The sequence below is a fragment of the Plecotus auritus genome (genome assembly GCF_963455305.1).
Source record: "Plecotus auritus genome assembly, chromosome: 3".
NCBI classification, from domain to species: domain Eukaryota; kingdom Metazoa; phylum Chordata; class Mammalia; order Chiroptera; family Vespertilionidae; genus Plecotus; species Plecotus auritus.
Window position 1 is genome coordinate 191,074,484 of NC_137772.1, and position 17,269 is coordinate 191,091,752.

Here is a 17,269-nt window from a genome sequence, read left to right on the forward strand (position 1 = left end):
ATTTTTAATTATAGCTAGAAAATTGGTTTTTAAATTCTTTCTCATTGCCTCATATTTTTCAGGTAGTTACCATGTATATAAATGCCTTTGGTTACATGCAATAGTAACTCTAACTGCTTAATAATCTTTAAGGCCACGACTAGTTCTTGGATCAGTTAATCAATCATTTACCCAGTGAGCTCACTGCTTTCCCAAGTATGTAAAAAGAAACTGGTTTATACACAGTACACATTAAAAAATATATGAATTTAATTGTCTTTACACAAAACGTTTAATCTGCCTGGGCCTGTTTCTTCCTCTAAGATAATCGGTTACTACATACCATTTCAACATAGAAAACCTGTTCTATCTGTATATCTTGAGTGGTTACATTAATATGAAATATGCAAAAATTAATCATCAACATCTACAGCCCAGAATCTTTCCTGTTCTGTAAGCAAAGTTGAAAGTCTCTCAACTTTTCTTTTTCTGAGTTTTAAATATAAATCATCTCATTTAACAGCCACCTCAAAGTGCTCAACTGGGCATAAATATCCTGGCTCTGTGCTTGCCCAAGTCTACAAAGACTGAACATAGTAGTCACTGTGATCATGACTATAAATTGCATTGTCCCTTTAAATGTTCAAGTACTCACTGTTTTCTTAAAAAAGACATAAGCCCTGTCCTCAATTAAGGAAATATACAAGAAATGGAAATGTTCCAAATTACACAAATCTATTATTACAAGTCAATTAAATGAATCTGAGACCAAAAAAATTGCCAACATATTAAATTTCTCAAATTCAAAAAAAACTTCATAAAAAATAAATAAAAACAAAACCAAAGCAAGATGTATGTGATACTCTTGGTCAGAAATATTTTAGCAAAAAATAGCAGCCAGTGAGTTTAAAACCAGTTCGCTGAGTAAAGGGGTCTGTAGAAAATTCTGAGCAGTTCTATTTGAAGAAAAACATCACATTTCCCCAGACCCCTGTGAAAGTAGGTGCAAATCTATAAAAATTGGTAGAACCTTCATAAGAATAAAGGATAAAAAGAGTATCAATACAGTACAGAAGAACATATAGTTTTTTGTAAAGGAAATACTGTAAAACAGTTCTCATTTTTTTAGTTAAAAGTCAAATGCTAAAGGGTCCAGTGGATGTCGCTGAAGACTTCGGGGTCTCCCAGGCCCCCCTCTACTTCTAAGTAATTCATGAAGGCAGCCATGGCTGTGTCGTCATTGTCACACAGGGCATCAAAATCCAGCTGGGCACCACCACCTATAGAATAAAAATACAGGCCCGTGTAAGTACATTTGAAGGTTAAAAATGATTAGTATCAAAAAGGCAAAGCACGGCTAGAATGCCATACACTGCATTTTTTGAGGGCAGACTATAGGTCTTAAATTGCAAAAGCCAGATAAATTTGTTAATGGGTCACCTATTTTTATAACAATTTGCTGTCAGATCAATTGCACTTAATTCACTTGATACATGTAAGTGAGCTAGTGTATGAGTTTTTTAATAGAAAATAAGAGCCGGAATAGGTACAGACTCCCAGACAGCTGGAAGCTAGAGGCTGAGGTTTGCTTGCACGGCGGTGCATGTGCGTGTACTTGTGTGCAAAGGAGAAATTTAACTTTAACCTGCTTTGTGGGGGGGAAAAAAACACTTGTTTAACCCAAAAAATGAGAAGGCTGAGGCAAAGGGGAATGTAAAGCCTTAATCCTATATAATAAAAGGGTAATATGCAAACTGACCCTAAAAGCAGAATGACTGGAAACAGCCAGTCGCTATGACATGCACTGACCACCAGGGGGCAGACGCTCAACACAGGAGCTCCCCCTGATGGTCAGTGCGCTCCCACAGGGGGAGCTCAGCTCAGCCACAAGCTGGGCAGCACTAAGGATGTCTGACTGTGGGAAGAGGGCCTAAGCTGTTAGTCAGACATCCCCCGAGGGCTCCCGAGCTGCCAGAGGGATGTCTGACTGCCAGCATAGGCCCGATACCCCGAGGACTCCCCCCCTCCTCAATGAGTGCATCAATTTTCATGCACCGGGCCTCTAGTATTCTTATAAAAGGGGAGTAACCAGATTTTTTATTGAAAAAAAGGACCTAAGGAGTTACCATGGAAATGAGCTTTAAGTTAGACATAAGTACAAGGTTTTAGAAATTAAGGGTTAAAACATAGCTACAGGTTAACCAAAGTTTTCTAGATGTCTTTCGAAGTACAATAGAACTTAAGGTGATTAATAAGTGGTTCTGTGCACAGTTGATACCCAGATTCTTTAAGTTCTTTAATTTTCATTAACATAAAATTTCAGTAGATTAATGTCAGTTATGGGGAGTATGATACAGTGTCACTTGAATTTACTTGATGTGAACTTTGTATAAACATAGAATAAATAATTGCATCTTAAACTTTTTACCATTGGTACCCTTTAAAAATTCTTGAATTCCTGAGAGTGGACACTTTTTCCTGGATAGAAATACCTTAGTTTTATTTACACTGTATATATAGGAACAATACCCTGGATTCCATTGATAACTGAATATTCAATGACAGGTCTATTAAGTAATATACATTTTAAAATCCAGAGTACGGTTACTGCGTTTAGGATTTTGAATGGAAAAATCTTTTTTTTTTTTTTAAAATATATTTTATTGATTTTTTACAGAGAGGAAGGGAGAGGGATAGAGAGTTAGAAACATCGATGAGAGAGAAACATCGATCAGCTGCCTCCTGCACACCCCACACTGGGGATGTGCCCGCAACCCAGGTACATGCCCTTGACCGGAATCGAACCCAGGACCCTTCATTCCGCAGGCTGACGCTCTATCCACTGAGCCAAACAGGTTTCGGTGGAAAAATCTTAATTTTGACCTTGTTTGCTTCTCTAGAAATCTCCTATGCCTGAAAATATAGTGATGAAGGAGGAGTTTTTGGAAAAACAAAATGGTGGGCAGATGCCAAAGAAAACTTACCTAGGAGGGGTTCGTGACTGGGGGGAGCAACAGTGCTGTGGTTTTGCTTTGTGGCTTCTAGCTCCCATATTTCATATGGATTTAGTGGAATCGACTCCTTATTTGACATCTGGAAAGACAGAATGGTAAGTAGTAAGGTTCCTGCTTGACTGAAGTACTTCACAGTTACCAGACAGGGGCCTCTGGCAGCGCGGCCCCTGGCGGGCTGCATTGACTGAGTACTCTGTGCCTAAGCACCCCACGTGCATCATCCCATTTCACTTAAAAAATGTTGTGAGGAATCTGAGGCCTAAAGAGGCTAATATTCGTGCCCAATGTGTTAGAGTCATATATAATTCTTCCCCGTCTTCCTGACTCCAAAGCACACATTCTTCATAACCATAACTGAGTGTCTATACTACAAGAAAAGTTTGAGATGGGAAAGTTCTTGACCACAGTGCTTTGAGTCAGTTATTTGTTTTTAAAAAATGACGACAAAACTATATCCCATATGATACCACAAAGGGAAACAGTGCTTTGGAGTGGAGAATGGATTAAACTAGAGGATCTGACCAGAAAGTTATCATACTGTTACAGAGTTACAGGCCAAACAATCTAATGTACAATGTAGTGTATCAAAATAGAAAGTCATCTATAATAATAAAAGGGTAATATGCTAAATAGATCAGACGTCTTCTGGACGTCATTCCGGATGTCCTTCCTGACCAAGCCGGGGCTTGGAGGGAAGCCAGCCCAGTTCCCGGTGCCTGTGGGCAGCCTGAGGGAAGCCAGCCAGGGTCCCGGGTGCCTGCAGGTGGCCAGAGGAGGGAAGCAGCCTGGGTCCTCCTGGGTGCCAGAGGGGAGCTGGTGCCAACAGCCGGGGGAAGGAAGGCCTAATCTTGCATGAATTTTCATGCATTGGGCCTCTAGTTTACCTATATTGTCTTAAGTTGAGGTACTTTATTTATATCTACAGAACGCCTATATAATGTACACTACTTCGTGATTTTTGTTACAATGACTTAACCTCTGTTTCTAACAATGACTTAACCTCTGTTTCCGGCACAAAATGGGTACCCAATAAACATTTTCTAAATGTATAAAATTAAAAAATACTAGCCGAAAAGACTTATAATATTTTATGTAAAAATACATTTGCAAGTTCCCTTTTGCCCTTGGTCAGATTTAATTTCTCTTTTCTATTATATTCGTATACCACTTCGTTTATAGACCTACTTTAGAGCCTTTTATTGTCGGAGCTACATTAGAATTATGCTCCATGTGAGTTTTTCAGATATTAGCACTATGTTTAGTCACTTTTGTATATGCAGCAATGCACTTCAAATAGCTAGTATTTATTGAATTGAATTAAATAGTGTGTTATTCTTATCTTGTAGCTTATATTAAACTTTGTTACAGACCAAAAGGTGTCCACTTAATCCGCTGAATTGGAATAACAGCAGTAGTAACAGCTACCCTTTATTGAGCACATGCTGTGTATCAGACACTGTTAAGCTTTTGCTTGTTTTCATATTTAATCACTTAATTCAGGGGTCCTCAAACTTTTTAAACAGGGGGCCAGTTCACTGTCCCTCAGACCGTTGGAGGGCCGGACTACAATGTAAAAAAACACACAACTATGAACAAATTCCTATGTGCGCTGCGGGCCCGGGACGAGTCGGCTGCTAAGCAGGACAGGCAGTGGCACCCGGCGGGCCGGATAAATGTCCTCGGCGGGCTGCATGTGGCCTGCGGGCCGTAGTTTGAGGACCCCTGAAATTCATACACCATCCCAAGAAATTGGTGCCATTATTATCCCAGTTTTACAAAAGAGGAAATCAAGGCACAGAGTTTAAAAAATCGACCTGGGGTTACGCAGCAGTTAAGTGTCTGAGTCACAACTTCGGACCCAGATCATATGGTTCCAGCAACTTCACTCTTAACCACTATTCTACATGGCCTATTAAACCACAGACTAGCTAGAAAAGGGTTCATTTATTTTTTAAGAAGGCTTCCTTTCTCAGGAGAAATAATCAACAAAGAGCAAATTCTATTGTTCATTTATTTCATGAATATTATCACTTACGTTTGTACTTACATTCCTGCAGTTTATAGTGTGAGTCTCTTTCATTAAATCTGTTGGACTTGAATCACCAAAGGATGAAGAAGACTGTAACCTTTAAAAAGTGATACATAAAACATTTTCTGTACTTAATGTATTCTTAAAAGGAAATTTTCTCCTCTGAATATATCACAATCTGATAAAAATACACAGTGAAAGAACATGAGACTGAGTATCATGACAGTTTTCACAATAGACCAACTTGTTGGGTGCCAGATTTGTTTCTGACTATGGAGAGCTGAAAACACTCCATAGTAAATAGAAACATAAAACATAAAATGCTGAGGTAAAAGCCCATAAGTTAATCATGTTACTTATCTTAATATAGTGCATCACAAAGTAATAGAATAACATAACACACTTAGTTTAAATCAGGCATTCACATCAAAACTCAGTTCCTTATCAAGATAACCAAGCAGCAGAATTCAAAGATTTCCTAACATTTTGCAACCTTTAAGTAGAAAATGTGTGATATTTTTACTGTAATAGGTCATCCTCAGGGATGATAGACACATGGCAAAAATATAATCATACATGTTGATAATTAATCCCTTCAATAAGACTTAATTGTGTAGCCGAAACCGGTTTGGCTCAGTGGATAGAGCGTCGGCCTACGGACTGAAGGGTCCCAGGTTCAATTCCGGTCAAGGGCATGTACCTTGGCTGCGGGCACATCCCCGGTGGGAGGTGTGCAGGAGGCAGCTGATCGATGTTCCTCTCTCATCGATGTTTCTAACGCTCTATCCCTCTCCCTTCCTCTCTGTAAAAAATCAATAAAATATATTAAAAAAATTTATAAAAAAAAAAGACTTAAATGTGTAAAACTGACAGTAACGTATAATATACTATTAAGTGCTCAATTATGTGAAACACGTAATAGCATAAACATAACTTCATGTGTTTATGTATTCCCAAGATGGCAGTTGACAAGAAATTAAAGAGGGAGAAATTAATACAGAAATGGAATGAATTCGGTCTGAAAATGGAAGAAAAGGCCAGTGGCCTGTCTCGGGGTTTTCACAGGACAGTCAGTGTAAAGAGCCGGCTTCTCATTCTGTGGTTCGTGGCTTTCAATCACCACCTGCTCACTTGGCTGTGGCTACCCCTCCCCCTACACCAGATTAATCTTTGGAAGCATGGCTTTTTTCATGTTAATCACTGGGTAGAAATCTGCTCCTGACTTCCCTCCCTGCTTGACTTCACCTTAAACTCCCCATAGATCTCAGCAACCCAGTTCCTCTCTCAGTGAAGTCTCCTAATTGTTCCCTGAAACCACCATGCTTTCTCCCACCCACCTCTACACAATGGCTGAGGTGCCTCCATACATAAATGCCTTCCCCACTGCATCCTGGCCATTCTAATGGTACCCAACTGTCAACGTTTGGCTTAATTTCCACTCCTCTTAAAATGCCCTTCCAGCCCTAGCTGGTTTGGCTCAGTGGACAGAGCATCAGCCTGCAGACTGAAGGGTCCCAGATTCGATTCTGGTCAAGGGCACATGCCCGGGTTGTGGGCTCAATCCCCAGTAGGGGGTATGCAGGAGGCAGCCAATCAATGATTCTCTCTCAGGATTGATGTTTTTTTTTCTCTCTCCCTCTCCCTCCCTCTCTGAAAAAAAAAATTTTTTTTTTAAAAGCCCTTCTAGCATATATGGTCAAATGATTTTTTTTTAAATTAAAACTTTTTTTAAAATTTAATATATATTTATTGTTCAGATTATTACAATTGTTCCTCTTTTTTTGCCCAGAACTCCCCTCCACCTGGTTCCCACCCACCCTCTGCCCTTACCACCCCCCCTCACTGTCCTCATCCACAGGTGTACGATTTTGGTCGAGTCTCTTCCCGCACCCCTCACACCCCTTTCCCCACGAGAATTGTCAGTCCACTCCCTTTCTATGCCCCTGATTCTATTATATTCACCAGTTTATTGTTCCTCAGATTTTTAATTCACTTGATTTTTAGATTCACTTGTTGATAGATATGTATTTGTTGTTCATAATTTTTATCTTTACTTTTTTCTTCTTCCTCTTCTTTAAGAATACCTTTCAGCATTTCATATAATACTGGTTTGGTGGTGATGAACTCCTTTAGCTTTTTCTTATCTGTGAAGCTCTTTATCTGACCTTCAATTCTGAATGATAGCTTTGCTGGGTAGAGTAATCTTGGTTGTAGGTTCTTGCTATTCATCACTTTGAATATTTCTTGCCACTCCTGTCTGGCCTGCATAGTTTCTGTTGAGAAATCAGCTGACAGTCGTATGGGTGCTCCCTTGTAGGTAGGTAACTGTTTTTCTCTTGCTGCTTTTAATATTCTTTGTCTTTTACTCTTGGCATTTTAATGATGATGTGTCTTTGTGTGGTCCTCTTTGGATTCCTTTTGTTTGGGGTTCTCTGCGCTTCCTGGACTTATAAGTCTATTTCTTTCACCAGGTGGGGGAAGTTTTCTGTCATTATTTCTTCAAATAGGTTTTCAGTATCTTGCTCTCTCTCTTCTTCTGGCACCCCCATAATTCTGATGTTGGTACACTTGAAGTTGTCCCAGAGGCTCCTTCCACTATCTTCATATTTTTGGATTCTTTTTTCTTTTTTTGCTTTTTCGGTTGAGTGTTTTTTGCTTCTTTGTAATTCAAATCTTTGACTTGATTCTTGTGATCCTCTAGTCTGCTGTTAGATCTCTGTATAATATTTTTGATTTCAGTCAGTGTATGCTTAATTTCTAGTTGGTCCTCTTTCATATCCTCAAGGGTCTCGCTAAATTTATCAGCCTTTTCTAGAAAATTCTTGAAAAACCTTATAACTGTGGTTTTGAACTCTATATCCAGTCGTTTGCTTTCCTCCATTTCTTTCATTTGTGATCTGTTTCTTTGTCTCCACATTTTGGCTTCCCTGAGTTGATAAGTGGCTTTGTGTGGTAGTTGTCCTATGTCCTATAGGGCCCAGTGGCTCAGCCTCCCCAGTTACCTGAGGTGGACACTCTTGGTGCACCCCTTTGTGGGCTGTGTGCACAGTCTTATTATAGTTAAGCCTTGATTGTTGTTGGTATCACTGGGAGGAATTGACCTCCAGGCCAATTGGCTGTGAGGATCAGCTGTGTCTACGCTGGGAGAACTTCTGTGCTGGAGACACCTTTATGAGACAAGACCTGCAAAAGCCTCTGTGCTCAGCTTGGATGGGGCAGAGTCTCAGGGCAGAGCAGACAGCATTGGTTTCCCGTCAGCCCTGCCCTAAGAGGCCCCTGTATCTCAGTGTCCATCAGTAATCGCTGCAAGCACCTCTGAGAGAAAGCTGCCCTTGAGTTCCGCCCGCTGCCAGACAGTCCAGTTTCTCCCCGAATGAGTCTGGGTCCCCAGAGTCTTGCCTGGATCTGGAGTTCAGCGCAGTCGGGAGCTTTTGTCTCCCTCCCGCTTGAGAAAGCCAGCCGCGCACTCAGTTGCCAGTCCTCTCCACGCACATCTCAGTACCTCTGCCTCCTGCAGCTCCTCTGAGTCTCAGTGTGCTTTTCTCTTTCCTTCTAGTTGTAGAATTTCCACTCGGCCAGCCTTCCTGTGGTTCTAGATGATGTCCATTTTGTCTTTTAGTTGTAGTTTTGAAATTGTTGTGCGAGGCAGCAGTTTAGGTGTTTACCTATGCCTCCATCTTGGTTTCTCCTGAAGCTGGGGTGGATGCCACCAGGCTCGTGCAAATTCACAAGCTGGGTCCTCGGCGGCCCGAAGTGGAAGCGGCAGCGGCGACAGTAGCTCTGCCCCGGAGTCCCTGAAAGGAGACCGCGTGTCCTCGCCCCCCCGCCCCCGCCTGTGTCCGTCTGGTCAAATGATTTTCAACAAGGGTTCTAAGACCATTCAGTGGGAGAAAGGACAGTCTTTTTAACAAATGGTGCTGGGAAAACTGGGATATCCACATGCTGAAGAAGGAAGTTGGGCTATTACTTTACACCATATACCAAAATTAACTCAAAATGGATCAAAGACCCAAATGTAAGACCTAGAACTATAAAACTGTCAGCAAACAGCATAGAGAAGAGGCTTCATTACATTGGATTTGGCAAAAATTTCTTGGATATGATACCAAAAACACACGTAACAAAAGAAGAGATATAGTAGAAATTTTTCAAAATTGAAGACTTCTGTGCATCAAAGGACACTATCAATGAGAATGAAAAGGCACCCCAGAGATTGGGGGAAAATATTTAAAAATCACATCTAAGTGGCTAATATGCAAAATAAAGAACTCCTACAACTCAATAATAACACACACAAAAAATAACACAATTGAAAAATGGGCAAGGGACCTAAATTGACATTTCTCCAAAAAATATATACAGATGGCAGATAAGCATATGAAAAGATTCAAAACATCACTAATCATAGGGACAAATATCACAAATGAAACTCTGGACTCAGAAAACCACAATGAGATACCACTTCACACCCGTTTGGATGACTATTATAAAAAACACACAACAGAAAATAACAAGCATTGGTGAGAAATTGGAACCCTTGTGCAGTTGGTGGAGAATGTAAAATGGTGAAACTGCAATGGAAAACATAATAATAGCAGTTCCTCAAAAAGCTAAATAGAATTACCAAGTGATCTAGCAATTCTGCTTCTAGGTATACCCCAAAGAACTGAAGCAAGGACTAGAACTTACATTTGTACACCCACATTCACAGCATCATTACTCACAGTAGCCACAAGGTGGAAGCATCCAGGTATCCATCAAGACATGACAAATGTCTTACCAGTAACTTTTTTTTCAATTTAAACTACTTTTAATTTAAAAAATTAAATACAAACTGTACAAAAAGAAAATAAAAAGCAAAAATTTCTCTCTTCTACTTTTCCCATCCCACAAAACCTAGTCCCATTATGGGAGGTAAGAAATTCTGAATTGTCTGAAAAAATTACTTGTATTGTTATATATCATCCAGTTATAAGTTCCTTCTCTATAATTTCAAAATCCTAAATACCTGGAAACCAGAAAGATTTTCCATAATTCATTTAGCAGCAAAATCTGAATTGATCTGAACTCAGCAAAATCTAACCTGACTGGTATGAAGCTATTTTCTTTTTTTATCCCACTCTGTCTTACTACATGTATTTATAAAACCTCACTCCATAAATGTATTTTTAAGCTTTATGATGGAAAACTTTAAACAGATATAAAAGTAGATAATATAATGAAATCTCATATACCCACCAAACGGCTTCAATCATGATTCTTTCCCAATCTTGTTTAATGTATATACCCCAATATCTAATCTCCCCTGTCCTCCCTGACCATTTAATTTATAAATACTTCATTACAGAAATAATGATTTAATTAATTGATTATGGGGTGCTGCCCATGATATTCTCTGGAGGTATTACACATAACTCTTTAAAAACTGATTTTCAAGACACTATCTTTCTAAAATCTAAAGAAATTCTGAGTTCAAAACCTTTACTGCCTCCAGAGTTTTAGATGGGCAATTATGGGCCTATATACACACCTTTTTTTTCCTTATATACATGGGTTATTATACACACTACCCTTTTGTTATGTTCTTGTTCTTTTTTTTCTATTAACCATGTATTTTAAACAACTTTCCATATTAGTGTATATAAAGCTTCCTAATTTTCAACAGTTGCGGAGTACTCCATTGTATGAATATGCCATAACAAGTTATTGCTATGACAAATATTTAAATATTTAAAACACTACTGTAAAAAAAACGCAGCAATGAATAGTCTTGTTCATAGATATTTGCAAGGCTGTATAAGGCTATTTGCTCCCAGGGCAGAACGGCTGAGTCTAGGATTACATACACTTACGTTTCGGATAGGTGTAGTCAAGTTGCCTTCCATAGCAGCTGGACTAATATATCCCCACAAACAGTTTAAGAGCGACTGTTTTCTCACACTCTCACCAATATTGATTATCGAACATTCAAATCTTTGACAACCTTCTAAATGAAAACAGGCTTTTCTTCTGGTTTGTACATAGATGTTTTTAACTGTGAGTGGGGTTGAGCAATTTTTAGTTTCTTGGCCATTTGTATTTTTTCTACTCAGGTCCACTGTCCAACATTTTTTATTATTGAACTCTTTTTAAAAATTGGCTAATAACTTTATTCTTTATGTTATATATAAAGTTTAATACAGATTAAGATTATTATATAGTTATATAAAATATACAGTTTAATAATTTTATACTATAAACTCTTCATATATTAAAATGATTAGTCCATTTTGTCATATGAAATACACACATTATGCGCAGCTTATAATTTATCTTTTAACTTTGTTAAAATAGTTATAGTTGTGCTCAAGTTTTGAGTTTTTACATAATTTGTCATATTTTTTCTTCATGAATTCTGGATGTACGATGATCCAAACTAAGATTGTAACATTTATACCTGTGTTTAAAAATACTTTTATTGGTTTACTTTAAACTCTTTGATTTACTTGGAATTCATATTAGTATAAAGAATAAAAATGGGGTCTAGCTTTCTTCCTTTTCCCAAATCGTTTTAGAGTTATTATAATGCCCTTAACAGTTTAATCTATTTCCCCTTACTGATTAAAATGCCACTTTTACCATATAATAAATTTCCATATGTGTTTGAATCTTTTCTGAAATCTATTTTTTCATTAATCTATTTTCTGAAATCTATTTTTTTATTAATCAAAATGTTTTTGTGACTATAGTTTTATAATATAGTAGAGGTCCGGTGCACGAAATTTGTGCACAGGTGTGGTCCCTAGGCCTGGCTGGCGATCGAAGCACGAGTGTCTGTCGTGGAAGGGCAGGTCCCAGCTGACCTCTGGGCCCTGGGCAGCACCTGGGCCACTGGCCCCCCACGTACTCTCCTCCACCTGAGTCACTGGGCCCCTGCCCGGCTCCCTTAGCACCTAGGAGCCAGGCGGTGACCCCGCCCCCCACCACTGCCACTGGTCACCATCTGCGGGGCAATCGGCAGGGCGATTGGGCCCCACTCGTACCCACCTTGGCCTGGCGCTGCCTGCTCACCTGCTCCACTATCCCACCAGGGTCTTGCTCTTGCGGGGCCCATCGGGGCTGGCAGCGCCTCCACTGCTGCCCATTGCCAGTGCCACGTCGCCTACACCAGCCATGTTCTGCACCGCCCCCTGGTGGTCAATGCATGTCATAGCGAGTGGTTGAACATGTCATGGTAAGTGGTCGAACTCCTGGTCAAGCTCCCGTTCAAGGGACAATTTGCATATTAGGCTTTTATTATATAGGATTATAATAGCTGATCATTTTAGTTTCAATCAATTTTGGTTTTTTTTTTAGAATTTTGCTGGATATTCTAATATAGTTACTACCATTTGTTGGATTCTAAAAAAACATTTTGACTGGATTCACACTGAATTCATAGGTTAGTTCAGAGAACACTGACATCCTTACAATACTGAGTCTTCCCATTAAAAAACAACTTAATATCTGGAAAGTTATTCAAGTGATCTGCATTTTAACTTTTTTTTCCATAAAGTTCTAGATACTTCTTGTAAAATTTATATCTAACTACCTTTTTATCTGTTTTGTTGCTACTGTAAGGGTGATCTTCTCTTCCATTACATTGTTGAATTGGTTACTGTTTGTGTAGAGGAAACATTGATTTTGGAATATTGGTTTTATTAGCATAATAACTTTACTTGTAATATCTGCAAAAGATGAAACATTACCTTTGTAAGTCCAGAGCTTCATTTGCAATATCTGTGCCGATACTGCCAGCACCAACCACTGTGCCGGTGCACAGTCCAGGCACACCGACACAGGACTCTAAACAACAAAAGGGAAATTCAATTGAGAACTTTAAAAAAGTAAATATCTTTTGTTGATATATTTCTTTCAAATATTTCTACCTTTAAAAGAAACAGACTAGCTGCATCTTAAATTGTTAGAAACATTCATGCTTGCATTACCAACATAATTCATGATGGTTTAAGATGTTTATTCAAATGTATGTATGAATCAAACGTGTAGAGAGTCGCTGACCTGTAGCCTTTGAGTACAGACAGTTCCCACCCACTTTAATATCGATATGAAAGGCAGAGCAATATAGTTTATTTTTAATATTTCCTAATACTTTTATTTATGCAAGGGATATATTATGTAATTCCTGTGGTGAAAAACTGATACAAGCAAAAACTTCCCCTTCATGCTTTTTATTAATATGCCCAACAGATACTTTGAGTGCCACGAAGAACATGGAACTGTGCAGGCTGCCAGGGAGAGAGGATGGATAAAACACCATTCCTACTCTCAGAGAACTCAGCTGAGTGAACAACGAGTTGCAATACGACCTAAGATTATAACGGAGGTGTGACCAAAGTACTGTGAGAATTCTGAGGAGGATAACTGAACTCACAGAAGTCTTTTCAACTTCACCTTGGAATTCTTACCTCTCCAAGACAGAAAAAGATGGTAATAATAATAATAGTCTTGGTAATAAGTTTCCATCATCTAAAACTAAGCTTACCTTCCAATGATTGAGAGCTGTAAGGAAGTGACGATGTTCCTCCAGCCTCGCTGTGTCCCCTAGAATTTAGAAACAGCAGCAATGACATCTTCTTTAGATTGAGACACCCACCCAATTCATTGCCAATAAAATTGTGCTTTTCTACCATTTTTAAGGAAATTGTTAGAGTAACTGTATTTAATTTTTTTATATATGCATATTGTTAATATTACCACCAGACATTAAGGTATTAATGTGCTAAGTACCAAATGCTCAATTACCCTATAAAGTACATGCTGTCATAGTTACAAACTGTCAATTCATATATTAATGATAAGAAGGCAAGGGTTATTAGAACGGGTAACCGGATACTGCTGGAAGAGCTTTTGCTGCTTTTAAATAAAGCTAAATATTATAAATAAGGAAATAGGTTTGATGAAACATTGTAGCAATTTTTAAAAAGTATAGAAAAAGAATAAACTCAGAACAGGGCCATGCAAGCATATTGCGCAAATGAGGAAAAGCTGGCTCTTCCTTCAGGCTGGCAGCATAGACCAGGACTTGGCCAGCAGTGCTTGGGCTGGATTGCTGCTCATCCCTCCACCAAGTGCTCTGCACAGCCACCTGTGGTACCCCAGGCTTAGGAGACGTTCATGCAAAATGATATGGAGGGCAAACAACTTCTTACAGTGATATACAGTTTAAAGTCACATCCATATCACTTAGTGATGGGATAAGACACAGCCATGGAGGGTAGGAAGGAGATGTTTAAATAAAAAACTTCACTATCATATTTTATACTACGCAAAAAGGGATATATTTTATAAGGGCAAACTTTCAGCTTATCCTGAGAACTAATGCCAATAGACAGTGAGTGAATTACTCAATATACACTGAGTGGCCAGATTATTATTATCTCTGAACACATAATAATCTGGCGACTCAGTGTATATCCTATATAATAAAAGGCTAATATGCAAATTGTCCCCTCGACCAGGAGTTCGACCAGCAGGCAGGCCAGCCAACCGCCCATGTCCCCTCCCTCTGACCAGGCTGGCTGGACCCCACCCATGTACGAATTCATGCACCGGGCCTCTAAAATATATGCTGAGTGGCCAGATTATTATGCATTCAGAGATCATAATAATCTGGCCACTCAGTGTATATCTCAGTTGTAATATAAAGCCAGAGGGTCAGACAGTTTTAATGAGTTAGCAAGATGAGAAGAGGGAAGCAAAGATATTCAGTTGAAATTAATAAAATGTCTTACCAACATAAAAAAATTACTTACAAAATTAAAGTGTTGACAGACACAATATATTCCAGTTCTTTGGTCCAAGGATTTGTGAAACTAAACCACTGGCTCTTTAAAGTTACAAAAGAGCCATCTTTTACTCTGAATTTGTATAAATCTGTAAATATTTTCTCTTTACTCTGTAGAACTTAATAAGAAAAGATCATAATTAGTATAACGGTCTACCACTATATAAATCAAACTTTTGAGGATTAATTCACGTTTTGGATTTCACAGGAATGAGAAATTAAGAGTTGAAGCTGCAATTAAAACGTACCCAAACCTTACTCCTCAATGCCTACCTGCTTTGTGCTTGTTAGTCAAATTACTACGGTCATCTTGATGAAAATATTCATAACAAGAAGTTCCCAGAAGTTCCTGAGGCAGATATCCTAAAATTGCTGTTGCCCTGGTTTTAAAATAAAAAAGAAACGTGGAATTGGTGGGCAAATTCCCTTCCAGAATCCTGAAGGTCCATACAGGGTCAGGACAGCAGGGAAGTGGACTCGGGGATGAGTAACTCGGGGGCATCACTAACCCAGACCAGAGCTGCAAAACGGAATGGACACCCAGGCCCGAGGCTACTCCAGAGGACACCCAAACCAATCCATTGCCAGTAAAATTGTGGCCAGAGACCCATGCCCAGTTTCTGCGCCAATGGCTAAGAAATATTCCAAGTTTACATTTTGGCTTGAACAAATTCACTGATAATATCCATATTGTTATTTCATTTAAACTTTATTTCCTGTTTTGAAGCCTTAAGAGAAAAAGTCCAACAGTCCTAAGCCACATTTTAATCGCCTTAAATATCCCACTGAACTCTGGTCATGAAGGCATATAAATGTTACCTTTGGTCCACGTAGACAAATTTTCCATTCACTGCAAATCGGGTTATAAATTCAGTTGGTTTCACTTTAACCTCGCCACTGTTCTGTGGGACAGTATATGGATAGAATCTCCCAATGGCAACAAGGCAGGTGAAATTGCTGTCTTCTTTATTGTTCTTTTCTTCTTCCATTCCAATAATACTTGTAGGCCAGCTTCTCAAGTAACCAGTGCAGTGGACAGTGCAGAATTTCCTATGATCTAATTCAAAAGTTTTTTTTAAAGAGCATTTGTCAATTATATCTCAACTAGAGGCCCGGTGCATGAAATTCGTCCCTCCACCCAGCCTGCACTCTCTCCAATCTGGGATCCCTCTCACAATCCAGGACTGCTGGCTCCCAACTGCTCGCCTGCCTGCCTTCCTGATTGCCCCTAACTGCTTCTGCCTGCCAGCCTGATCACCCCCTAACCACTCCCCTGCCAGCCTGATTGCCCCTAACTGCCCTCCCCTGCCAGCCTGATTGCCCCTAACTGCCCTCCCCTGCCAGCCTGATTGCCCCTAACTGCCCTCCCCTGCAGGCCTGCCCCCCCACCCAACTGCCCTTCCCTGCAGGCCCGGTCACCCCCAACTTCCCTCCTCTGCCGGGCTGGTCACCCCTAACTGCCCTCCCCTGCAGGCTTGATCGCCCCTAACATCCCTCCCTTGCAGGCCTGGTCCCCCCCAACTGCTCTCCCCTGCAGGCCTGGTCGCCCACAACTGCCTTCCCTTGCAGGCCTGGTCCCTCCCAATTGCCCTGCCCTGCTGGCCATCCTGTGGCAGCCATCTTGTGTGTTGGAGTGATGGCCAATTTGCATATTACTCTTTTATTAGATAGGATAGAACTGGGGGGGGGGGAAAGATAGCATTTGAATCATTATGAATTCTTACATTTCTTACACTGACATGAGTTATAATATGCTATGAAATATTCAAATATGTATTTCATTGAAATCATCAATTGTGTTTAACCACTTTATTCTTAATGGGATAATTTCCCTCAGGAACTAAACTATAAGTACTGTATCAAAAAGTAAGCAGACTGCTTTAATTTAGGTTTAAACAGGTCTACATTTATTTATTTCTAAGTCAATTTTTAAAAATACTGTAATTTATATGTTAGAAAAAGTTAAACTTCATGCTCTCTTGACCTTAGCCACAAAGATACTGTTTTCAGCTTATTAAAATTTTGATATAATTTATATTCCTAAATGTAAAGGATAATTATGTATACATTCTTAAATTTCTTATGTTAGTATTTATAATGGTTATACTAGATTACAGACAAAATTTGGAGACCACTTGGAGAAATTTATAATAAAAGGTATTATAAAAATAAAATTTGACTCAAATTTCACTTTCAGAAAAAAATCCCAAGCTTAACTCACAGGAAAAGTTTGTCAAACAGGTCCAACTAGAAAAATAAAAAACTGAAGATAATCCATATGCTCAAATATCAGGAAATGCTTAAGAAAACAATGAAATGCAACACAGGTATAAAAGGCAGGCAGTCTACAGAGTATGACAACCCACAAAAAAAGTGACTTAAAGATTAAAAAGAAGAAAAAAAGGGCTGGTTAAAATTACT

General features: G+C 39.3%; 1 protein-coding gene across 1 annotated transcript in view; it reads right to left on the reverse strand.

Annotated features, from left to right (window-relative positions):
- Positions 1–229: 229 nt before the first annotated feature.
- The window catches only part of BMAL2 (basic helix-loop-helix ARNT like 2), a 73,319-nt gene continuing 56,279 nt past the window's right edge, over positions 230–17,269 (reverse strand). The window contains exons 8-15 of the mRNA XM_080661019.1: positions 15,668–15,905; positions 15,122–15,228; positions 14,817–14,967; positions 13,547–13,605; positions 12,750–12,846; positions 5,041–5,119; positions 2,964–3,072; positions 230–1,259 (exon numbers count right to left, since the gene is read on the reverse strand). Coding sequence (XP_080517145.1) covers positions 1,123–1,259; positions 2,964–3,072; positions 5,041–5,119; positions 12,750–12,846; positions 13,547–13,605; positions 14,817–14,967; positions 15,122–15,228; positions 15,668–15,905 — 977 coding nt within the window. The 3' untranslated portion in view covers positions 230–1,122. The remainder of the gene's footprint in view (positions 1,260–2,963; positions 3,073–5,040; positions 5,120–12,749; positions 12,847–13,546; positions 13,606–14,816; positions 14,968–15,121; positions 15,229–15,667; positions 15,906–17,269) is intronic.